The following is a 25,233-nucleotide window of genomic DNA, read 5'->3' on the forward strand; positions in this document are numbered from 1 at the left end:
AAATGTACAACTTTATTATTTTTTTTAATACAATATACACGATATACGATAGATATTTCAATATTTTGTCCACAAGACATACTATGAAGAACTTATGCAATTACTCTATAAACATACTTATATTAAATAAATATTCAATAATTATCAATACATAATAACGTGATAATACAAAAAGTGGGACCTTGGAGTCTTACAATTTTATAACTATTGTTTGTTTGTCCATCTCAATACATAGAGGTCCTATCAAATCAGAAAATGGTTTAAAAAAAAAAAAATATACAGACTTCATTTTAATGAAGACTAAAAAAAAAAAAAACATTTGATTTACACATTAATTACAAAATGTAATAAATTACTGCTTAAGTAGACTCCTTCACGGTCAGTATTTTACACAAAAAAATATTAAATTATGAAAAATATAGTTAGAATTACATAAGAAAGCAATGTATTCAAACAATCCTAATTCATATATATATATATATATATATATATATATATATATATATATATATATATATATATATATATATATATATCTTATTTTTTTTAAAGGATAACTGATCAATGGAACTTTTGGCAGCTCCCCATTATGGTTTTATTTGTTTATGGTTATTTGCAGAACATGTAAGAAAGAAGAAGAAGTGCTCCCAATCCACTATAGTAACAAAGGAATAGAAAATGAAAGATCAGGGAATCAAGTTTGTTGTGAGTTGTATTAAGGTCACTATATAATAGTGAACAATATCAATAGTTTCACAGAAACCAACTTTCATTTGTCCTTCAATAAGACAAATGTATTTACATAATAAAAATTGCCTAACTGGCATGAGTGTAGAAGTGGATTACAAGGGAGTCTAATAAGATGGTAAGCGTTGTTGAATTGATTTTCCTTTCAGAACTCGTCTTATCTGGGAAAAAAAAAAAAAAAGTTAAACTCAAACAATTTACATTGATGCTTTTACAGTCTTATCTGCGTTTTATAAAATACAGTACACTAGCTAGTGTACTGCAATAGGCCCACTACTCTGACTTGTTTACATCTTAGCGCTATTTTACTCCAATAACTAACTGGCCAATAATTCATAAAGAGAAAAATTTGAGCACAATCTAAATGCAACTCCAAAATGGCATTTGAGTGTGCTGTTATAAAGCACTCACTGAACATGTCACAGACAGACATGTTAGCAGATTATAGATTGGAATAAAAGGAAGATACTAAAACAGCCAATAGGGTGCCATTTAAACAATGCTAAAAACTTACAAATGCAATAATATATGTATCTTCATTAAAGCCTTCAGAAGAAATATGAGGTTAAAGTCTGACCAACTTTCATTCAGAGCTAAAAATAAAACACAAAATATTTCTTAACAAGGGGCGATTTTCTACCCCATTTCTAAGAAATCTGACTAGATCGCTTAGAAATGAAACACTGAACGATCAGTGTGTGTATAGACCCGGGTGGTCGCTCACATGCAAAGACAGTGCTTGCATTGTCTTTCCTGCTAGATTGCGGGGCTTTACCTATAAACAATAGGCAAAGCCCCTCCCTCTCTGCACAGATCACTCAGCACACATTGCAGTGTGTATCGCGGGTGTACAGCGATGTGAGCTGAGTGATCATGCTTAATTAAGCACGTTGCTCAGGCTCCCTGCACCCGCCGTACCGTGTGTACGGCTTTAGTTTCAGAAACAACCAAATAGTACACGCATACATCTTTTTTATCACCACCTTTAAACTTACTGAATAGTTTTCTAAATATTGATAACAAGTTATTAATATAAACATTGGGCATCTTGTTCGTGTTCCATTTCCATGATATAAAAGCATAAATAAATGTTTTCATGGCACCCCTAGGGTAAAAGTTTTTTTAAATATTCAGTCAAGTACATTTCGCCTACATGTCATCCTTCGTGTCAGTTATGTGGTGGTGTACAGTTGTGCTTCTGATCCACATGTTTTATGACTAGCAGTGACTACCATTGGCTTTGCCGATCACTTTGACCAGAAGTAATTTAATTTGGTCCTGGACCACCAACCCAAGGCACCCCTAGAATAGCCTTGTGGCACGCCAGGGTGCTAAGGAACAGTTTTGGAATCACTGACTTTATGATTGGGGAATATTACCTCTTCTCCAATGAGTCCATCAGGTACAAGGTGCACAGGTTGCTCATTCTCTAGGTTCCTGACACTTGGGTCAGCCCCCTTCCTCATCAGAAGTCTCACTGCACCCACATGTGCTCTTCTGTACTGAAGACTTGATGCAACATGTAATGCTGTGTTTCCATTGTAGGCCTGAAAAAGATACAATGTTTCTTCAATTTAATCAAGACAAGATAAAATTATGCTACGGTTTGTCAACAATTGCCTCAAAGTTCAGCATCACAAAGAAAAACCGAATACATACTTTGCTGGTGCCAAAAAGATTATGAAATTTAGCAACTAAAAGCAAAGCGTAGTTCATGCATACCTTGGCATTGATGAATTGCAAACTGTTTGGCAACTCTAAGAAGAGACTCATCAGCTCTAGATTTGCTTCTTCACAGGCCAAGTGTAGAGCATTGCGTCCACTTTTACGATCCTATAAATGAAAGATCAGCAATGAGTTACACATAATCTAGTTAAAAAACCTCCATATTAAACGTGTACAATGCACTTTTCTCGATAATGTAATTTTTTTTTATACAACAACAACATGGGGGGGGGGGCTTTTAACGTGCAACACTGTGTACTTACTCTTGCATCGACAGAAGCACCCATCTGGAGCAAGGTCTTAACAGTGTCAACCATAGACTTATTCTTCACCAGCAGGTTATCTGTTGCAGGCGTGCAGTGATCCCGACTCAGCTGTAGCTGCTGGACAATGGCATTGTGGGCAATCACAGCACAATGCAGTGGAGTCAAACCTATGGAACAGAAACAATACAGATATTCTCACCATTAAGTCATAAACAATAATAGCATTGGTAACTCAATCTAAAGTTTCTGGTGGTAGGGGGGGGGTCATAGCAAATAGTAATAGGTAACCTATAAATCGTGTAAGTAATAGTTCATAGACCTACCATCATAATTTGTTGCATCTACATCAGTGTATTGATTGCTAGCAGCGATCCCTTTTTGAATTGCCTGAAAGAAGTAAATGCAGAAATTAAATACAGATGATAGTAATTAAGTCCATCAAGTTCAACCTATGTTACTATGTATATCCCAACATTGATTCTAAAAAACAGTTATCTACACAGGACTAGTGCATAGCGTAGAACACTCACATAGGTGCCAAAATAGGTAGTGGAAGGGCTGGCAAATGTGCTGCTCAGTGGCACAGTGTGGCCACCATAGGGACACCGCTGGTAGTATCAGGAACATTAGAATTCCTTGTCCAGCTTTGCAAACTCCTCCCTCCCTACCTCTGGAGTGTTCATTATCCACTGTATCTAGCTAAACAAAGTGTGTGGCCAGTAACTATAGATTCTCCCTCCCCTGGGACCAGCTCTGTGCCCTTCTCACCTCCAACACTGCTTCCCTCTTCCCCCTCAGCTCCCCCCCTTGAAACCAAACGCACCCCACTTTTCCAGTTTCCCATACCCCCTACCATAAAGCTTGTGGTGCTCTTTGATGAGAATTTGGAGACTTAAAATGACCTGCACTACCCATTACAGCCAGCTCTATGCCCCCTACCTGTCTCAATCTGGCCTTTATCCAGGGCTGGCTGAAGGGCCATTTTAGGAGAGTGGTGGGCAGGAGGGCACTAACCCATAGGGCTGCCATCCGTGGCTGAGAGAGGGGGAGCTCAGGTAAGTTTTCTGTGTTGTACTGGGTTGATCATCTGTATTTTATTAATTTTCTTTATTGCTAGGGCCAGTGGGTTTTATGGGAGGTTTCTTTCTACCATAGAAAACAATGGGGTAAATTTACTAAGATGGGAGTTCTGTTGAATATGAATGATATTATGGGCAACCAATCAGAATCTACTTCTTATTTAGCACCTTCTAGAACAGTGGTTCCCAACCCTGGTCCTCAAGTACCCCCAACAGTGCACGTTTTCCAGGTCTCCACACAGAATCACAGGTGACATAATTAGCTCCACCTGTGGATCTTTTCATATGTGCCTGAATAATGAGTGCACCTGCCGGGTGACCTGGAAAACGTGCACTGTTGGGGGTACTTGAGGACCAGCGTTGGGAACCACTGTTCTAGATGATAGAATCTAATTGGTTGCCCATAGCAACATCCTCATTTTAGTGTTTTATATTATTCCTGTGGGAGACAAATGGTCAGGCTTGTCAGGGCTTTCAATTTCACTGCCCTCACAATTACTAGGTTTGTCTAAAGCAGTATTTTTAACAGAGAGCAAAAGAAAGTCAGTTTCCGGCAGTGTACCAGTTAGAGTATTGCAACTAGTATATAGAATTTTTTTTTCCTCTATAATGAAAATGAGCATTTAGTCATTGTCTAAACCGGCAAGTCACTAACAATGATGCAATCTAGAACATGTAGCTACAATAAGTGCGGCTCACCTGAAGCACTTCCTGGTAACCCTTTCCAGCGCAGACATGAAGTGGTGTCCTTCCCCAATAGTCTGTAGTGCTGACTTGTGCCCCAAGACTGATCAAGTCTTGAACAATTAAGTGCTGATTGGCAGCCACTGCTACTTGTAAGGCACTCTAAGAAGATTGAAAAGGAAAGTATTACACATTGGTATTTTCTCCATGCACAAGGAAACAAGAACAGGGGGGAAAAAAAGAAAAAAATACATATTTTACTTCATTCCAAGAAAGAAAAACAAAGTGATAAGAAGGGTGGGATAGTACAGTACAAATGCAGATATTGTTAGCTGCCAAGCCTTGAGTTATGGACTTTGCCTTTTATTATCTCAATGATAAAGAACACCTGCGTAACAGTGTCTACATGATTACACTTTGATTAACCTTGCAGACTTGTCAAAATTACCATGCAGACTCGTCCATATATTGCTCTGCATATATCACCTACATCATTAAACTGAATGCTAGGACAGAAACGGGCACCTTCATTTACCAAACTTATTACTGTAAATATGTAGGATCAAGGGCAGGTTTCTTTGTTTACCTGGTTGTTATGTTCTTTTATATCCAGCATATTAAGGGCAGCCATCTTTCGTGCTATAACGTAGGACAGAGCTCTTCTTCCTTGTGCAACAGCAATGTGAAGGCACCTGAAGAAGCAGTCATGCATTGTTATACACTAGTTCAACACATAGGCACATTTGTACATCTGCAAATCTGCCACTGCAAAGTCTAAAATACCCACCCTGTTTATCAGTCAGGGTATATTTCCAAAAGGGGAAGAGGTGGCTGAAAAAATGTATCTATTTTAAAAAAAGTATTGTAGTTCTATGATGTACAGATGGAGCCATCCCCATCTAGCCTTCTCCGGATAGCCATGGTGAGCCATGGCTATCCAATGCCTATTGTTCTCAGCTACAATACAATACATAGAACAATAGAGTAGGGGATTAGCAGAGTAATCCTATTACTCACTTAATCCTATGAAAGGGCTAGATGAGGATGGCTCCATCACAAATAAGTAGTCTCAAACTCTTTTATTTGTATAGCACAGAGATGGGCCCCCTCCAGCTGTTATTGAATTACACATCCCAGCATGCCCTCCAACAGTTTTAGCATGGCCTGTTGCAGGGTATGCTGGGATGTGTAGTTCAACAACAGCTGGAGGGCCGAAGGTTCCCCATCCCTGGTATAGCACAACAGTAACATGGGGAAGACCAGAAAACACTTACGTATCACCATCTGCATCTTTACAGACAAGACGCTCAGGAGAAACATTTGCCAATTTCTTTTCTTCTTGTTCTATCTGCCAATGGAAGAAAGATTTGCCAATCTGGAACGGGTTTGATTGGCTTCCACCAGTCTGGCACACTGCTGCGGAGGCATCTGGGGAAGGCTGGACCACATTATGGTCTAAAAATTGATTGCAGGGTGGACTTACAGATGGGCTGAAGTTCTGAGTTGGAATACTGGACTCTGTGGATGTTGTTGCCGATGTCATTTCAGGGGTGTATTCAGTAAGAGATAAGAAGCCCTCTAGCGGGCAATTCTGAAATGCTTTATTTGAGCAAACAGATTCTTGGTAATTCTGGCTTGGAGGGTAATGGTTATAGCTTGCACACTGTAGAGGAACGGTGTGATTTGGAGGACAGCCAAATTGATATTGGTCATTTGTGTGCTGTGGAGAACAGCCACTGTATGACTCACTGGCCTGAGTCGGTGAAAACGCCTGCGCTGCAGGAACATCCTGATAGAATGGTTCCTGGGCATTATTATTTGGAGGCAAGGAATTCATCCAGTTCACTTGCACGGTGCTCAGGGACACTGTATTGGATTCATTTTTTATGTTCATTATACTCTGAAGCAGATCCAAATCAGATTCGTGACTTGTCTCACTTTTTGTATGGTCATCCATGATGTCACAGGAGCTTGGTGTACTTGGTGGGGTCTGGTGGAGGAAAAAAGCGTATCAAATAGTAATCAAACTGTAACAAACTGGTGTAATATTACTCATGTGGATATGCATTTACCAGGAAATAACTGGGCTGGAAGGGACAGGGTTTCTTTGCAGCTGGTGCCTCCAACATGTAATCAATAGTACGTTTTCTGCTTAATATGCCTTTCAGTTCTAAGCAGGGGAAAAAAAAATAATATACATTAGAGAATTAATGGCTTGCCACCCTGACATATGTCCAAGTTCTTGAATTGCTACATTTCTATTGTGCACTTTGTTGTAAAAACCTATAAAGCTCAAAAAGTTCATAATTATGCAAAATATAGAGTCTGATAAATAATACAAACTATACATACCATTGTACTGATCATGACTCTGAAATTTCTAGAAAAAAAAAAGAAGTTTCCATTAGAAATATTTCTTTCTAATATATCATACATAATTGAATTAAACTGTCATTTTTCCCCACTGATAAAACTTGGGAATTTAATAAATAAAATTATATAGGTTTCAAAAACGCTCTACCCAATCTCACTCGCCTTCTGCTCTTATGACAGCACTACAACTATACAGTTTATCTTCCTTTCTATTCAGTTGCAAGAATGAAAAAAAAAATATATATATTTGCTATGTTCTAACAATCAACAGTTTCTTGTGCCGAAAGTGAAACAGCAACATAGGTATAAATAGTACTGAAAATGGAAAAAAAAAAACACAGCATTTACAAGAAATCATACCTGGGACTCCTCTGATGTTTGGCCGGTCTTATTTCTCATCTGGTTAAGAAGTTCCCGTACTGGATTCTTCACCCGAACCCCCTGAAAATTTCCCTTTGTCTGACGTCCTATGCCACCTATTTGCTCAGCTAAAAAGTAGAAATATTGATTTTGGTTAAAGAAATTAACTGCTGGTAACAAATTACTAAAAACATTTTATACCACCAGATCTGCACTAATCAACAACTTTGTTGCACTAAGCACATCACCATGTTGGTCGTCCTGATGAAGGGGATTGCTCCCCGAAACTGTTGACAGCCATGACCTATTTCTTTACTTTTTTTTAGGTTTTGAATTAATAAATATTTTTCAAAATGGTTTATTCTCATTGTAAAGGAGTCAGGACACCTGGTGTAAGTGTAATGCAATAACAAACTATATAATTATAGGATGTACATACTAACTCTATAAATGATGATGATGATTGTTGGCTATGGGCAACTTCTCCATAACGCCCCTCTTTACACTGCTTGATACATCACCCCCTATATATTGTAATGTCCTGTTAAAAGCAGGTGCTCAGCACCATTCTTTCCCTAACCTCGGTCCTTCCTCTGTAAAACCAAAAGCCTGGTAACGTCAATAAAAGGAAGTTAGAGACCATAGTTGGAGAGCACGGCGGTATACAGAAGAGTGCCCAAACAGGTTTATCGGCATAGCATGGGCACACCTCATCTCTGAATCTGCTCTGACGTCAATTCAAGCATAGCCTAGTAAATACACTTCCTTGAACGTTAACTATAGATGTGCCATCTGCTTTCCTGGGCCATAGGAACAGGAACAGGCAGGAGATGCCATCCCTAACTACTGCTAATAACAGCCCTATTGCAGGAATGGTGTAAGTAGCAAAAAGGCACCAACAGAGCGAGCCACAGCAACACCAATCCAAAGCAAAACAGAACAATAAGCAACAATGTTATCAACAAGGGATTGTTCAGCCTAAATATTATATAATTTACCGAAGAGACACAAATTCACAACAACAACAACAACAACAACAACAACAGGTAATATAATGAGTATGGCCAGACACTGCATGTACTGTACTACCAGGTCATCACACCATTATAAACACACAAGCAAATGGATGCAGCACTTCGCATATGGAGGTACAGCTCTCGCAGTGGTAATTACACAGAACGCATGCATGTGCTTAGCATGTAGCTACATGTACACAGCCCGCAATCCTTACCCTTCTTGCAGCCGGGCCAGGACGCGCTCAGGCTGCCCCCGTCACTGTCAGAGTCCGGAGAGCCGGGGCTGGAAAAGTGGGATGGGGAGTTCGCTGGGTCAGAAACCGGGGAGGCGCCGTAGTAGTAGCGCAGGCTCATGGGACTGCTCATGGTGAACTCCTGATCCAATAGGTCCCAGGAGTCCTCAATCACCCGCTCCACGATCATAACAGCCGCACACTGGGGCCGCCGAGCTGTGGGATGAGTGAATGTAGTGACACCGCCTGTGACTATAAGCAATACGTGCGCTGACTGTGCTGTGCTAGCTGGCTGGGAAATTCCGCTGCGATCGTAAATATATGACAGGTCGCAGCGACTCGCCCTCGCTATCCGGGGCCGGGCCAATCAGGGAGCAGCGATGCAAAGGGGAGGGAGGGGGGAGCAGGCTGTGGGCGGGACTTACCGTAAACGCACAAGAGAAAATTGCGCAACCAGATCGCCCAGCCCAGTTCTCTCAGCCCAACTGAGGAGGTGGGGGGTGAGGTCGTGTACGTGACATACCTTACCCTGCACACACTAGGAAGGTACGGTGCTCACACGCAACTAAACAACGCCAAGGATTAGAAAGCAAAACATTTACAGTGTCAAATGTACTTACTCTCTGCAGCACATTGGAGTTAGTACGGGAGTCTGAGGGAGTGGTAAAAGCCCTGCAAATTAATCTTTTTATACACTGGATACTGCATGGAATATTAACAGTGTATAAGGTCAGTAGTATAAGCTGTTTCAAACATTTAAATAAGTGAAGTGGTCAGGAAAAGGTTAAAAATGTCAATAAATAAATACACAAACAATAGTAAAACCAATACTTTCTAAGCTCACAATCTTCTACAGTAATTCATGGTTCAAGGCTCCTGTCTCCCTGTCCTTGCAGCTGCACTCTGGTCCATTGCAATGTTTGAGGGCTCAGAGCCACACATACAGTAAGGGCGAGATGTATCAATTGGAAAATGCGGTAAAACCCAGGTTTTACCGCATTTTCCAATGTATAAAAAATGATACCGCATTGATGGGTATTGCCACCTTTGGGTGGCGATACCCTATCGGCTTCTTTTCGCCGACGCGAGCCCACCGCCTCGCCGACCCCCCCTCTGGCTTACCTTCCTGAAGGGTCCTCCTGGACTCTGGAAGGTAAACCCCTCCTCCCCCTAGTGAAGCAGCCCGACATCCTTCCGGCTGCAGGGGGGAGGAGGAGGCGCCGGGGACAGCCTGCTTAGCTGTCCCCGGCGTGAGGGGAGAGCCAGGCGGCAGGGAGGTGACGGAGACCCCCCGAACACCAGTGTACAGGTATCGCGGGGGGGGGGGGCTCCGTCACCGCACCACGATGCCAGCCGCATATGTTAGTACATATGTGCTGGCATCACGGCAGGGGGGGGGGGAGGGGGCCCAAAGGGCGGCAATGTATTATAATACATCTCGCCCTAAATATGGTATAAGAGGCTGGTACACTCAGAGCCGTCTTATCTATGGGCAGGATTCCAAGGGCCCTGCCCATGACCAACACAACTCCTTGGCAGGTTAGTTACAAGGGACAAGGGGAAGCAGTAGGGGGATGCAACTGCCGGGTGTAGTGGAGGATGGACCTGCAGGGTGCAGTGGGGACGGAGCTGCCGGGTAGAGCGAGGGACGGAGGCGGATGCTGGGTCAGGTTCGGAGTGGTTCCAAAACTGTGCGCCCGGCAGCTGCATGTCTCTCTCCCCTCGGGTACACTGTCCACTAAACTGCATGATGTGGTGGCAGCTCTATTGATATTATATACCAGTGCTATTGTCATAATTTAAGGCACTTGCCAAGAGGAGGGGGGTTTCCGGGCAACCAGAAACCCCCCTGCGTTTGCCTATGACTTATTGGGCCAGTACGGATGGTGTAATGGTTAGCATTACTGCCTTACAGCACTGAGGTCATGGGTTAGTTTCCCACCATGGCTCTAACTGTGAGACATGGGTCTAGGTCAACAGGACATTAGGTCGACACAAGCATTAGGTCGACGTGGGCAAGGTTGACAGTCAAAATGTCGACATGGGCTTTTTCACTTTTTTTACCCAAATGTCAACACTGTCGACATGGACACAGTTTAAAGTGCACCGATTCGCTCGCAATGCTTCGGGCACGGCGTTTCGCTTACGCCCGACACACTATTTTATTCTCCTACCACACTCTAGTGGATGGTAGGGCATGAAATACCACTTGTCAGCACATGTTGGCTCAAACAACAGTGAAAAACCCCATGTCGACCTTTTGACTGTCAACCTTGCCCATGTCGACCTAGTTGCTGTAGACCTAATTACCGTATCCCTTGTGAGTATATGTGGTAGGGAATATACTGTAGATTGTAAACTCCACTGGGGCAGGGACTGATGTAAATGGTCAAATATTCTCCGTAAAGCGCTACAGTTTATTAAGAAACTGTTAATAAATAATTAAGTAATACACGATGAAATATACAGGTTATGCATACTAACGCCCTGATGTATACTGCACTGCAAGTTTCATGCAAGATAAATCCATGAACTTTGGCCATGTCTGCAGGAACATATTCTGTAAATCAGCATTTTTTCATATCCATGTTCTTTCCCTTTTATGGGGGTAATTCCGATCTGATCGCACAGCTGCGAATGTGCAATGGCCAGCGATCAAGTAGTTGCTGCCCTGCTAAAGTGAAATCATGACTGGTGAATAAATGTGTACACCGGGCGAAGATGTCACAGCCGTGTAAATTTGTCCACAACCCATCGTAAAAGGGTCACCATCTAATGATTTTACACTGGGCACAAGTCATTGCATGCTCAGAGTAAACAGAGACCCATCCTGTTGCTGACGTCACACACCCTCCCCTAAACCGCTTGGGAACACCTGTATTTTCCCTGACACTACCCGCATTTCTTACGTGCCTGCGCATTTCTTGGCACTCCCATGAAACAGCCGGTTACCACCTCCAGTCACCTACTTCCTGTCACTTACTTTGCGAATGGCTTTCTAATAAAAAAAATAGCAGGACTTCATCACTGGAAGCAGTCTTTGTGACCCATATGCATGCACAGTTCATCAATGGTCGTCCATTGTCTGAATTTGCAGCCATGTGATTACGAGCCAGATTCACTAAGCTTCAAAAGTGATAAAATGCAGAGTGATAAACAGCCAGCCAAACAGCTCCTACCTGACATTTTTCAAACACAGTCTGTGACATGGCAGGTAGGAGCTGATTGGCTGGCTGTTTATCACTCTCCATTTTATCACTTTTGAGGCTTAGTGCATCTGGGTGCAGCAAATTGGGACCATGTTTACTCCCTGACAAAAAGTTCCTGGTAAAAATACATTTTTCTCTCCCTCTGAACAATTTAGGGATATTAAGAAAATAAGTCCCCTGTAAGTCCCCTGCAAGGACGAATTACTTGTTTTAAAAATATCTATTTTCCACATGCTGTGGAACTTCCATGCATGTGTAGTCTGCTGCAGAGGAATGCTCTGAATGGTTTATTTGGCATGAAAGCCCCCTCCCCCTGACGACCCCATTATTCTATGTAAAAAAAAAAATGGAGATACTAGTATACAACACCAATATCTGTTGCGGTCCCCTTTAGATTCGGAAGAAAGTCATTATTTATAGTTAATAGCCCAACATGGGTATTTTTCGCTGGATATCCCATAAATAACGTTTGATAAATTGAAACAGGAGTTGTTGAATTTCATCAACAGCTATGAGGAGAGCTGACTGAAAATGCTAAAGTGGGCTATTTATTTTGAAATCCGATTGCAAATTTAAAGGCTATGAACCTGCTAATGTTAGCAAACTAAGTTCCTGCAAAGAAATGAAAAGCGATCGGAGCCATAGCAAACTCATTCGCAATTACATACAGATTTGCTACCCATAAGCTATAACAAGGACCATCAGCATTAAGGGTTGGATTATCACTAGGCAGACCAGACACAGCAATAATGACCATATTTTTGCACATACGACCTCACGGCTGTCAGCAGATACACACCCTGGCATGTGTGTGTTTACCAATTCCCTATAAACAGCTCCCGACAAGGTGAAAAGTAGGGTTAAACTTAAAGTCCTTAAACCAATGTTAAAATGACAGGAAACAGTGCTGTACCCTTGAGACCCCCACAATGAATAACCATGTACTGTACTTAGAGGTTTTTATGCTGTCTGTTTATTAATGCAACCTGTAATTATAACAATAAGTCAGAGCCATAAATACCACAATAAAAACCAAGAGAAGCTCCAAGAGTTACAACTAAAAAATAATCCAGCTTTGTAAGCAATGCTCAAATGCCATCGTCACAAAGAAATAAACATTAACATTAAGACACGGCAGCGTAAGGGGAGGGAAGGGAAGAAACAATATTGTAAATTGCATTTCCAATATTGCATGTAGGTAAATCAAATAGTCAATTACCACAATCTATACAGGAATGCCTACTGGTGGCCAAAAGTGGCATTACACATGTATTACACAAAGGACAAAAAAAATTGGATTTATAATCAATTGCTATTACAAACTGTAACAACATATTTTTAATGTTGTACAGATAAAGAATAATGGCAGATAGATTCAATCTATAGAAAAGTTCATCAAGATAAGAAAATAACATGTCTCATGGGTAAGTTCTTTCAATCTATTGGCCTTTCCTCCCCATTTTTAGATAATTAAAGTGAAAGACATATTTGGGTACTTATGTATTATCTGGGCGCCCGGTTTTTTTATTGTATGCCTTAACTTAAGGCATACAATCAGATGCGATGGACCCGATTTTTTTGGAAAAATCGGGTCCATCGCATCGCATGCAACCAAATCACATGCGATGCGAAATGATGCGATCAACCCAATTTTTACATTGGATCCAATGTTAAATGGTCCCTGAGACCCGATTTTACATTGGGTCCAATGTTAAATGCCCCCCAGACCCCATTTTATATTGTATACCCACCCTGTTCATACCCCCACTATCCAAGTGGGCATGGAGTTGATTTTATATAGTGTAGCGAGGGGATTTGCTGGTATTTCCAGCAGATGGGTGGCTTTGTGGATGGCATTGCATAGCGAAAGCGGCTCAGTGTATATCAGGGCTGGGCAATTGCGGCCCTCCAGATGTTGAGGAACTACACATCCCAGGATGCTTTGCATTAGTTTTGCTATGTGGCCATGCTGAAACTGATGCAAGGCATGTTGGGATGTGTAGTTCCTCAACATCTGGAGGGCCACAATTGCCCAGCTCTGGTGTATATGCAGGGCTGCCATCAGGAATTTTTTGGGCCGGGACTCATTTCAAGTCTGGGCCCCGAGCACCCCCTCCTCACTTGACTTACCATAACCCGACTCCTACTTCCCCATCTCCTTTTCCACTGAGCTACAGCCCAGAGGTCCCAAAGCACAAGCTTCTTCAACTCAGGATGCCAGCGGCCAATTAAAATGCAGCACTGGCTGGTGAGCCATTTAGAGCTTGAGTACCAGCAGCCGTTCTGATTGGCTGCCGGTACGCGAGCTCTGATTTTTCTCAAAAGCCAGTACAGCATTTTAATTGACCGCCGGTGTCCTGGGTTGAATAAAACTGTGCTCCAGGACCTGCTTTATTCAGCGCACTGAGCTCAGCGGAGGCAGCCGGGGGGGTTGTGGTGGGCAAAATGAGCTGCACGGGCCCTTCCAGAGGCCCGGGCCCGGAACAGCTGTACCCACAGCACCCCCCATTGACAGCCCTGTGTGTATGCACCGAGCGGCTTTCCCCCCAGCGATGACAGCGGGCAACCTTGTCCATTCATGCTGGGCATAATCGCCCAGTGTGTATGACCTTTACATTAGAAAAGTCATCAGCCTGATAGTCAGCAATACGTAGTCGCAACCCCATGCTGAGGAGGACGGAACCCACATCGGGGTCAGGACCCACAGTTTGAAAATCGTTGCTCTAAAACACTGCTCATACAAGCTTAATTTATATCTTAATAAGTCAGTATTTTTTAACAGCAATATTTTGTTTATTATGGACTTTATTTTCATTGTACATCAAAAGAACCAATACAATCATATGCAATAAAAGTCAAACCAATTAGTGTAATACTAATAAAATAATACTGTGTTCATTATTTGTGCCTTTATTTCTATGTTCAACAACAAAATATTTATTGTGCCTGTTGATTAAGTGCAGTCAGAGCACTGCACCTACACAAACAATTAAGAAAAATTGACACTAAAGGAGCCTACACACATGGAGATGTGCTGAATATTCTGAGTGATGCTAAATCGCTCAGAACTCTAAGCAACTTCGCACAGCAAACAGTGATGTGTCAGCACCATGGATGTTATTCTAGTTCACTCTTTCTGACAAATTCCTTCTTAGATAGACAAAACCATGTGCACTGCAGGTGGGGCAGATGTAACTTGTGCAGAGAGAATTAGATTTGGGTGGGGTTTTACTTCAAAGTGAGATCTGTATTGCAGTGTAAAAATAAAGCAGCCAGTATTTACCCTGCACAGAAAGAAAATAACTCACCCAATTCTAATTCTCTCTGCACATTTTACATCTGCCCCCCTGCAGTGCACATGGTTTTGTCCATCTAAGAAGGATTTTGTCAGAAAAAGCGAACTAGAATAAGGCCCAGTGTGCTGAAGCGATCTGTCAGAGAGAACACTGGCCCTGACCGACTAACATCCAGCATGCTGGGTAGTAATTGCCAGGCAATAGCGATGTGTGGCTATTGCTATGGCCCCTACACACAGAGCGATGTAGGGTAATTTTTGAGGCAATAAGTGAGATCGATTCAAAATTGCCCCTAAATCACTACATAGGCCCCTTAAGGAGCAGTTAAGAAGTTGAATATTTTTGCATAGCGCATGCTACAAAGACAAGTTTACACAATTACAGACTATGCAGATTCATACGCAACATTGACACATTTCTACTGGAGGATAAACAGGCGTAACTGGGTGGTCACAAGGCATATGCACATATGGCCTTATTCTGGTTGGTTCAGACGGATGCGTATTTGCGGACTGGAACCGAGTGTTCTTAGCCCCGCTTTCTGTATGGATCGCTCACACCGTCCGAATGCGGTAAGACGCTGACCGAACGGACCGCGAGTAGATTTTTCATGTGGACACCTCCTCCATGTGTGGGAACCTCCCCCATCATTCGATGGTTGCCGACCATCGAATGCTGGACCGAATGGTCAGGCAGCACCAAGTGCTCCAGACCACTCGGGCATTTCTCTGTGCAAAAGCAGGGATATGGGCGGGCAGCTGGCATCCGGCTATGTCATATGTCCGCCCCCCACACGTGCGTCATGGCCACATTACCAAACGTACGCCCAGCGTTTTAATGGGAACGCCCATGAAACGCGGGGCGTACACATATAGTAATGAGCCCAAACAGCCCTTCATACCCCTCTCCACCCCCTGTTCAGATTGTACAGAATTCACGCCGTATTCACACATGCGCAGATACGCCTCTGCACATGCGCAAACACCAACCATCTTCCGTGCGTATGCATTCGGAGCCATCCGAACAAACCAGAATAAGGCCTATAGTTTGGTGGGGTACTTGTCAATGGAACTGAAGGCTATGCTGAGATATTCAAAAAGTTTCCAGGTCTCATTGAGGGCCTTATTCTAGTTCACTCTTTCTGACAAAATCCTTCTTAGATGGACAAAGCCATGTGCACTGCAGGGGGGCAGATGTAAAATGTGCAGAAAAAATTAGATTTGGGTGAGTTATTTTGTTTCTGTGCGGGGTAAATACTAGCAGCTTTATTTTTACACTGCAATATAGATCTCACTTTGAAGTAAAACCCCACCCAAATCTAATACTCTCTGCACAAGTAACATCTGCCCTCCTGCAGTGCACATGGTTTTGTCCATCTAAGAAGGATTTTTTCAGAAAGAGCGAACTAGAATAAGGCCCTGAGATTCCGCTCATATCATTGGCTCCTGAATTTATTCTTTATTGAATAAAAAACTGAACTTCAGGAGCACTCATCCAATCGTGGAAAGGCAAGGGATATAAAAGCCTGGCTCAAGGAGACAGAAGCTGCGTGGAAGTGTTGTTCCAGTGCCTCAGCATTTAACCCTGAACCTTGTTCCTGCTGAACCCTGTGGTTTCTGTCTCCATCAGTACTCTGTCAACCAAGTTGGTCATTTAAGTTATCCTGCTCCATTTTCTGAAGCCAAGTGAGCCATTTAAGTTCCAGTTATACCCATCCAGAGTTTCCGCACTGAGACGGTCCTTTAAGTTATCCTGCTGTTTAAGTTCCGTTCTCCTGAAGCAAAGTCGGCCTTTTGAGTTATCCATTATCTATCCTGGAGTCTCCACGCCAAGTCGGCCAGTTCTGTTCTTCGTTATTATCACCTATCCCTCAAGCCTGTGTCCTGACCTACCTCCTGTTAACCGTTCAGTTATTCTCCTGCCACCAGTGAGTTCTCCTAGCGAGGGGCAAAATCCAAACCCTCTTGCGGGGGTCCCTGCTGAAGACTGCTTGGCAGTTAGACTCCGCGCCCTCGTCAAGGAGTTCAGTCAATACTCAAGGCCTGAGATTTTATGCATAGGTCCTACATACTACAGACCAAACTTCAAGCACCACCAGCGCAGCCCGCTCTGGGACTGCTGCCAGAGGCGGTTCTTCAACCTCCTCCAGCCGTGACAGTTTGCACCAGCCTCTCCAGTTCCAGCTTGTATACCAGCTCCTGTAGGGCATTCCACCAATGCTCCTACAGTGGCCAGGAATTCTTCAACCAGTCGCAGTTCCTACACAAGTGCCGGGGGTCCATCACCAAGTTATTATTTCAGTTTACCCAAGTAGGTATCCTTCATTTATTCTGTACTCCCAGATCCAGCATGCAAAGTTATTCCGGCATTCTCAGACTCAAGCCTTAATAAGATCCCAGAGTCCTCAGATCCAGATCTCCTGTGTCTCAGGTATCCAGCATTGGTTCACTGCGGTCATGACTATGTCCCCAAAACCCCTTTCGTGACAGTTTCTTTCTTTGAAAAGGTCAGGTTTCTTTTTTCACTTCCAGCGATGATGCTTTTGTCATATATATAAAACAAGTACAATAAAGAGTATAAAAAAATGTATTAACAATTATTGACAAAAAAAGTCTAAATCCAAGCTTTCAGAGCATAAATAATCTGATGATATTAAATGGGCGTATCCCACTAACTGAAAATGGAGTAGTTAAACATAAAAAGGTATTTTTCTCATCTCAAGCGAAGGACAGTGTACGCACACTCGGTATCCGGACGCCGGGTCGATCGGGGTTTAGATCGACCATGGTATGGTCGAACACCCTTAGTCAACCCGGCTTAGTTAGATGCATAAAGATAGTCTGCGGCCGCTAGAGCAGCAGTAACGCTAGTTAGGCCGCAGTGGCTGTTTGGCAGGACTATGCTCGACAGGACTTTTTTTATGCCATTTTGTATTATCCACGTGGACATAGATAGAATAGAATAGTGAATAGAGAAGCATTGTGCCCAAAACATGCCCCAAGTGTAGTCAGCCATGCGAGGGGACACTGTGCACATACAGTATACAGTGTCCCCGGGGACCCATGCACCAAAAAATCATTAAAAAAATCCCGTCGACCATGGTCCCGTCCATGCACCAAACAATGCTAAAAAAGTCCCATCGACCATGGTCCCACCGATCTGCCACCAGTTTCTAACTAGTGTTACTGCCGCTCTACCGGCCGCTGGGTATCTTTACGCGTCTAACTAACCTGGGTCGACTAAGGGTGGTCTAATCTAAACCCTGTCAACCCGCTATACCATTACCCCTTTATTACATCAATTAATTCAGAAATTCCGGTTCATATATGGAATATTTTTTAAGGTATCCTTGTTTGGGGTTTTTTTTGGGGGGGAAATAAACTGTGTTGATTTTACTCATATATATATGACGAAGTTGTACTACGAAACGCGTTAGAGCGGGGCCTGTGAAGTCTGCTCCAACTGCTGCCCGGCTCCCTCCTCCGTAGCTGTTCCCGTGTGGTTCCCGATACACTGACACCTGTTGACGGTGATCCCCAGTGGTGGTTCGTGGTTTCCAGCGGTGCCCCGGCGTTTGGTGGTAGGAGCTTTGCCTGGCATTCAAAATTTGAATACCTTGTGGTACCCAGCCCACAGCGCTGCATGGTTCGGTACGAGTACAGTGTTGCTTTTCCTGGACCGTGTTTTTATATGTTGTTATTAAATTGTCATTTGTGCACTATGGAGCGCCCTTCTTGTCCTTCTTTTTGAATATATATATATATATATATATATATATATATATCAATATCAGATTGGGATTTTTTTTTTTTTTTTTTTTTATTCAATACTTTTTATTGGCTTTTTTGAAAAAAAAAAAACCATTGGTACTGGTTTCCTAGCACGGCCACAATCGCGGGCATCGTGTGCCTTAACTTTAAGGCACACGATGCCCGCGATGCCCACGATTTCCCTTGGAAAAACCACAACTGTGGTACATCGCGTCGGTCGTGTGCCTTAAGAAGGCACACGACGCGACTGACGCGATGCCCACGATTTCCCCATAGGCTTCAATGTTAAAATATTTTAACATTGAAGCCTATGCGCGCCCGACGCGATGCCCCCGATTTCTCCATAGGCTTCAATATTAAAATATTTAACATTGAAGCCTATGCGATGGACCCGATTTGTCCATAGGCTTCAATGTTAAAATATTTTAACATTGAATTTAACATAGGAAAAAATGGGAAAAGGCCCAATATGGGCCATTTCTCATTGGGTATGGCCCCGTCACGATTGACGTGAACCCGAAGCGTGGCGAGCGCAGCGAGCCCGCAAGGGGCGGCGGTGCGCGTCCTCCGACCTTTTCATTCCCCTACTATCCACGTCGGCGTGGAGTTGAGAATAGATTAGTGTGTAGAGCGCAGCGAGCCACCGAGCCCGAAGCGTGGCGTGCGCAGCGAGCCCCGCGAGGGGACGCGGATACCTTCACAGGTATCCGCGTCCCCTCGCGGGCTTCACAGCTGTCCGCGTCCACTCGCCACACTAATCTATTCTCAACTCCACGCCGACATGGATAGTAGGGGAATGAAAAGGTCGGAGGACGCGCACCGCTGCGCTCGCCACGCTTCGGGTTCGCGTCAATCATGGGGGTGGCGGCCACAATGAGGGGACATTATTTTTTACACACTTGACGGGGCCATACCCAATGAGAAATGGCCCATATTGGCCCTTTACCCATTTTTTAATATGTTAAATGGACTCAGTTTCAATGTTAAAATAATTTAACATTGAAGCCTATGGACACGATGGACCCGATTTCTCCATAGGCTTCAATGTTAAATTATTTTTACATTGAAGCCTATGGAGAAATCGGGTACATCGCGTCGGTCGCGTTGTGTGCGTTTTGGTATGCACCCGACGCGACCGACACGATTTTTTCCGACACGACCACCACGATAGAAATCGTGGTGGCCGTGCTAGGAAACAAGTACCAAAACATTTAACAAACGCTCAGCCAGTTAGATACAGTAGATAGCATTTGGTGTACAACACATTAGAGATATAGGGGGAAATTTACTAAAGGAAATTTGTAAAAAATAGGTGTATTTGTATCCAGAAATACACTTATTTTAGACATTTACTATCCCGAAAATACGGCAATTCGTATTCGTAATGATGTGCTATCAATACGAATACGAATTGCTGTATTTTTGGGATAGTAAATGTCAAAAATAAGTGTATTTCTGGATACAAATACACCTATTTTTTACAAATTTCCCTTCGTAAATTCCCCCCATAATCCAGCAAATGTTCACAAAAAATTGACATTATCAGCATTTTAGTAGTAATCGCATTCCCTGCAGTATTTATGAACAGAAAGGCCCGAAGGCGCCATTCGGGCAAATATTCAGTATATCAGGGCAGGAGTGCATTTGGTTGCAGTCGCACAGTTGTATAATGTACAGAGTCGTTCTTCACAGACAACTATCAGGGTAATCGTACACCGAGCAAAATATAGTAACAGACTAAACATAAGCAGTGATATAACTGGCACAGACCAAAAAAAAATTCCCCCTTCAAAAGAAAAAGCATAACCCCATAACCCCCCACCCTGTATGACCTGCCCCCAACATAGGTATACCTGGTGCCCGGAAACCTTAAACCCCCCACTAAAAAAAACTATTGCCTAACTATAACCCCCCCATTTACCCAAACCTAGGGACAAAAAACTAATGACCCCCGAGCCGGATAATACCGGCTCTCCCACCAGAGATATATATATCGGGCCTACAGCGCATATTGGAGTCATTAAAAGGAACAGGATATAAAGCGCACCTGGGCAGGTAAATAACATCATATGTATATAAAGCAGGATATAGAAAGGTAAAACATCTCACACAAAATAAACCAATGCATTTAGAAAGATGCATTATTTAACTACAGTATAGTAATCGTGTCATATCAATCTGGCCATCCACTTGCATATCGGTATGGGGCATACACAGCACCGGTCCCTCCTCCATACAGACCAGAACACATAACACTACAAGCAGCATAACTGAACAGTGTAGGTACATGAGCTAACAAAAACAAGCGTAATATCATTGGCAAGGGTGCAGCCATCGTATAAAGTTGAAATACGAAGTTGTAGTGAGCCTGTATCACAGTTCCAGTCAGGGATATAGACCTGTCCTCATCACACACAGGCTCAGGTTCAATATGTGTTGCAGTGCAACAGCAGGTAGCCTTAGTAAGCATGTCACCATTTTTGGATGCTTCAAGGGTAGATATAAGGAGTAAGGCATCCAGGTCCAAAGCAGTAGGATTTGTAGAAATCACAGGAGAGTAGTAGATATCCTTCCTGTCAACCCCTGATGCGTATACACAGGACATGGAAGACATTTTCATCCGTATGTCTACAGGATATGTGGATGATTCAGAAGTATAGGAGGCAGCTATATCATCCATAGTCTCTCCACTATCTTTGCCAGGGTTAACTGTGGGGTAGAGAGCTTCCTGTTGTATTGCCTCAAGATTAAGTAGAAGTCTTTCAGTCGATGCCTGAATGCACTGTAGAAGATAGGAGATATCCATATTGTGCTATACATGCCACGCACCTCGTGCACAAGTACCGTCCAAGGAAGCTCCAAGATGGCCGCGACCTCACCTCACACTTTGATCTGGTGCACACGAGCAGTAGGGAGCGGACAGGAGGGTCTGGTCCAAAAAGGCAGCCGACGCTGACAGCCCCGGCGACCAGACTCACAGCTCCGCCGAATGTCAATCAGGGAGACTTGCCCGGAGATGGCCGACAGTGCAGGCAGGAGAGGGCCGCCGACAGGATCGGACCAAAAGTAGAGAAGGACACAGGGGATAGTCAGCGGGGGTGCCGCAGTGGATGCAGAAGGGGTTCCGCTATTCTTAGGGAGCAGGTGAGGGGATTTGTGCTGCGGAAACAGGGTTATTATCAGGATTGTCCCAGATTGGAAGGTTTTAAATATCATCTGGACGGGTGAAGAGAAAAGAAACCCTGATTTGTTTTAAAAAATATATAATAATTTGCTGTGATTTGGAGTACACCCATTTGATACCTTTTACCTGATATATGCACCTGAAGCCTAACAAAAAGATACCTTTATGTGTTTTAAAATAGCCTACACTATCGTGAGTTGGGTACGACCAGCTATTGGACGTAAAAGAGGGACCGGAATATTTGGCTAAAAAAAAAGATGCCTTTATATGCCCTTCATATTTCTGACTAGTGTGAGTCAGGTAAACCCACCTAGAATTCCTACTTAATACAAAAGGAAAAACTATTTTTCTTGTTATCTGTAAATCACAATGTACATAGTGATTGGGGTATGCTCCATTTCTTCACTTTAACACACTTATTTAAATCAACACCCCCTATATTACCAGTTTTGTCACATACGCTGCACCATTTATTTATTGATTTTCACTTTAGATATTACTACTCTACACATTGCGATTTTTTTGCTTATTTACCCACACATGCACTTCTCTGGATTAATTGATGGAGAAGATGCCTATCGCCATCCTTTATTGCCGTAACAGTAAAGGAGGATTATACACGATAGTCACTGATGAGAATAGCACTTATATTCCTTGGATCCATGTTAACAATACCTTTATAAGCTTTGCAACATCCACATCACTGTAACAGTATGCCGTCCTCCTTCACTTGAGACGAGAAAGATACCTTTATATGTTTGACTACTCTACCATTTTCAGGGAGTGGGGTACGCCCATTTAATATCATCAGATCACTTATCATCACAATATGCTTTGAAAACTTGGACTTAGCAATGGGTGACAAAAAAAGTCTGATACATTTTGTATGCACTTTTTATTTTACATGCTTTATATATCACAAAAACTTGGATAATATTACCAAAGCATCATTGCTGGAAGGAAAAAGAAACCTTACCCTCTCAAAGAAACAAACATATTGTATAAGCACTTCTTTGTTGCTATTGTTTAGATTGTATAAGTTTAGCACCAGGGGTGTGGATTTTCTAACTTCTCTTTGTAAATCTATGCTTAGATACTGTATGCATATATGTATACTCTATTTTCATATAGTTAATTTGCACCAAGGACATCCGGTACTTGTTTCCTAGCACGGCATTGTATGACATCTCATCGCATCGCATTGCATGCGGGCATATGGCATGCGATGCGATTTTAAATTGTATAAGCCCCTATACGATTTTTAATTGTATAAGCACCCTAATGCTTACAATGTTAAATGCACCCTCACGCCACCCCCACTATCAACGCCAACCTGAAGCGTGGCGAGCGCAGCGAGCCAGCGAGGGGCGGTGGTACACGTCCCCCGACCTTTTCATACCACCACTATCCACGTCGGCATGGAGTTGTTTTTACATAGTGTGGCGAGCGCAGCGAGGGGCCGCGGAATACATGTAAAGTAATACGCGTCCAGTTAGACTAGGTGGGTCGCTGCGCTCGCCACACTATATAACATCAACTCCACGTCGACGTGGATAGTGGGGGTATGAAAAGGACGGAGGACGCATACCGCCGCCCCTCACGGACTCGCCATGCTTTGGGTTGGCGTTGATAGTGGGGGTGGCGTTGGGGGTGCTTTTAACATAGTAAGCACCCATTACAGTGCTTATACAATTAATTATCTTATAGGGGGCACATTAACATTGAAAACACCCATTAGGGTGCTTATACAATTTTAAATCGTATACCATTGTATATGCCATACAATGTGATGGTATACAATTTAAAATTGGATAACATCAGCTGCCATCGCTTAACATCGCATCGCATACCATCGTATGCCTTATGGTCTGCGATGCGATGGGCGACGTGCTAGGAAACAAGTACCAGACATCCTGATGAGAAGTGTACTATGTGACCAGGTATAGAGATAGTGTGCTACGAACCAAGTATAGATGCATACATTTTGTTCTGGCACACAATGCCAGCGCAATGATGGCCTGTGCATTGGTTCCAGAAAGTTAATAGAAGAGAGTAATGGTCCATATACATTGGGTGATTTTGAGATGAAAGCAGCTCACTTTTACCATTTGAGCTACTCTTAGCTCAAAAGTCGCCCAGTGTGTATGGCCCGGCGTTGAGCGCTGATGTGCGTTCCGCATCATATCTGGCCACCGCCGCTCACCTGCTGGTATTACCAGCTGAGCTGGATGGCTTCCTATAGCGTCCTGCTATGGAAAGCTGTCCACCACCTTGAAAATCACTTGGACAGGCGAAAATTGCTCAGTGTATATGCACTGCGATTTTCATCATCACTATGTCCATGAAGAGGTTGGTACATTGTTACTTAATTGAAAGGGACATCGGAGGTCCTGCAAAAAACTGATGGGAGACCTTACTTTGTTCATACAGTAGGTTGAACAACATGTAACAGTGGAATTCTTGCAGGTGTTCACGTAATGGTATCTTTATGACATCTCTAAACACATGCTGCATGAACTCAACTTACTTCATTGTTCAACCACGCGTTCCCATAAAGGTATCTTGTCACCAGCCAGCAGTCAGCATATGGTTAAAAAGACAGGGTTTATTCCAATATAAAAGCAACTTGATAAAAAGTCCAAAACCTAGAAACAATGTGGCAAAGGTAGAACAAAAACAGAGATTTTAAACCAGTAAATCGTGCGCTATGACATGCAGCTTTGGTACAAGACAGGGGATTGAAGAACCACTTCAATCAGACAGATACAATACCAAAAACGAGTTCTGAATTGTCCCAGTGCGCTTAGTCTCAGATGTAACTCTCTCGGTTTGTGTTTGAGATGTGAGTAGACCCCAAAACAGAAAACAAGAAATAAAAAATAGTGTAATACTATTTTAAATAAAACGATGCTCCAAATTATTGATAACCTTGTAGAATTTTAACCGTACCAAAATGATATGTCTACTGATTTTGTAGACTCAAGCGTATTTATCATTGGGGGCTGTATCCCAAAGGCAAATCACCTCCTCTTCCCTCTTTCTCTGAATGTAGTAGTGGACACCCGGAGGAGCACAGAGAGAGAAGAGAAAAACTTGGTGCAATAACGTTTTATTAACAAGAAAGTGCAGTAAAACAAATAACAAAAGGTAGGATCTCAGGACTCTCACCCTATGTTATTGTCCACAATGGAATGTTGCAGACAATACAAGCATGATGTGATACTCAACAGGCGTCCCTGGGTGCTGGATCTTAGGGTTCGATTGTCCTGACGTCCTCCTTCTATTTCCACA

General features: G+C 43.0%; 1 protein-coding gene across 4 annotated transcripts in view; it reads right to left on the bottom strand.

Moving 5' to 3' along the window:
* Window positions 1–543: 543 nt before the first annotated feature.
* NFKBIZ (NFKB inhibitor zeta) overlaps window positions 544–25,233 on the bottom strand; it is a 28,180-nt gene continuing 3,490 nt past the window's right edge. Inside the window, exons 2-13 of one of the 4 annotated variants that reach the window (XM_083174239.1) lie at window positions 24,470–24,587; window positions 7,235–7,362; window positions 6,854–6,881; window positions 6,574–6,671; window positions 5,776–6,491; window positions 5,088–5,193; window positions 4,517–4,663; window positions 3,062–3,125; window positions 2,736–2,905; window positions 2,470–2,580; window positions 2,127–2,294; window positions 544–908 (exon numbers count right to left, since the gene is read on the bottom strand). In XM_083174239.1, coding sequence (XP_083030365.1) covers window positions 855–908; window positions 2,127–2,294; window positions 2,470–2,580; window positions 2,736–2,905; window positions 3,062–3,125; window positions 4,517–4,663; window positions 5,088–5,193; window positions 5,776–6,491; window positions 6,574–6,671; window positions 6,854–6,881; window positions 7,235–7,273 — 1,701 coding nt within the window. In that variant the 5' untranslated portion in view covers window positions 7,274–7,362; window positions 24,470–24,587 and the 3' untranslated portion in view covers window positions 544–854. Of the gene's footprint in view, window positions 909–2,126; window positions 2,295–2,469; window positions 2,581–2,735; window positions 2,906–3,061; window positions 3,126–4,516; window positions 4,664–5,087; window positions 5,194–5,775; window positions 6,492–6,573; window positions 6,672–6,853; window positions 6,882–7,234; window positions 7,363–8,465; window positions 9,743–24,469; window positions 25,129–25,233 lie in introns of those variants that run through there. The other 3 variants (XM_083174238.1, XM_083174237.1, XM_083174240.1) reach the window with 3 other exon arrangements.

Source organism: Crinia signifera, chromosome 2 (assembly GCF_055691185.1).
Source record: "Crinia signifera chromosome 2, ASM5569118v1, whole genome shotgun sequence".
NCBI classification, from domain to species: Eukaryota; Metazoa; Chordata; class Amphibia; order Anura; family Myobatrachidae; genus Crinia; species Crinia signifera.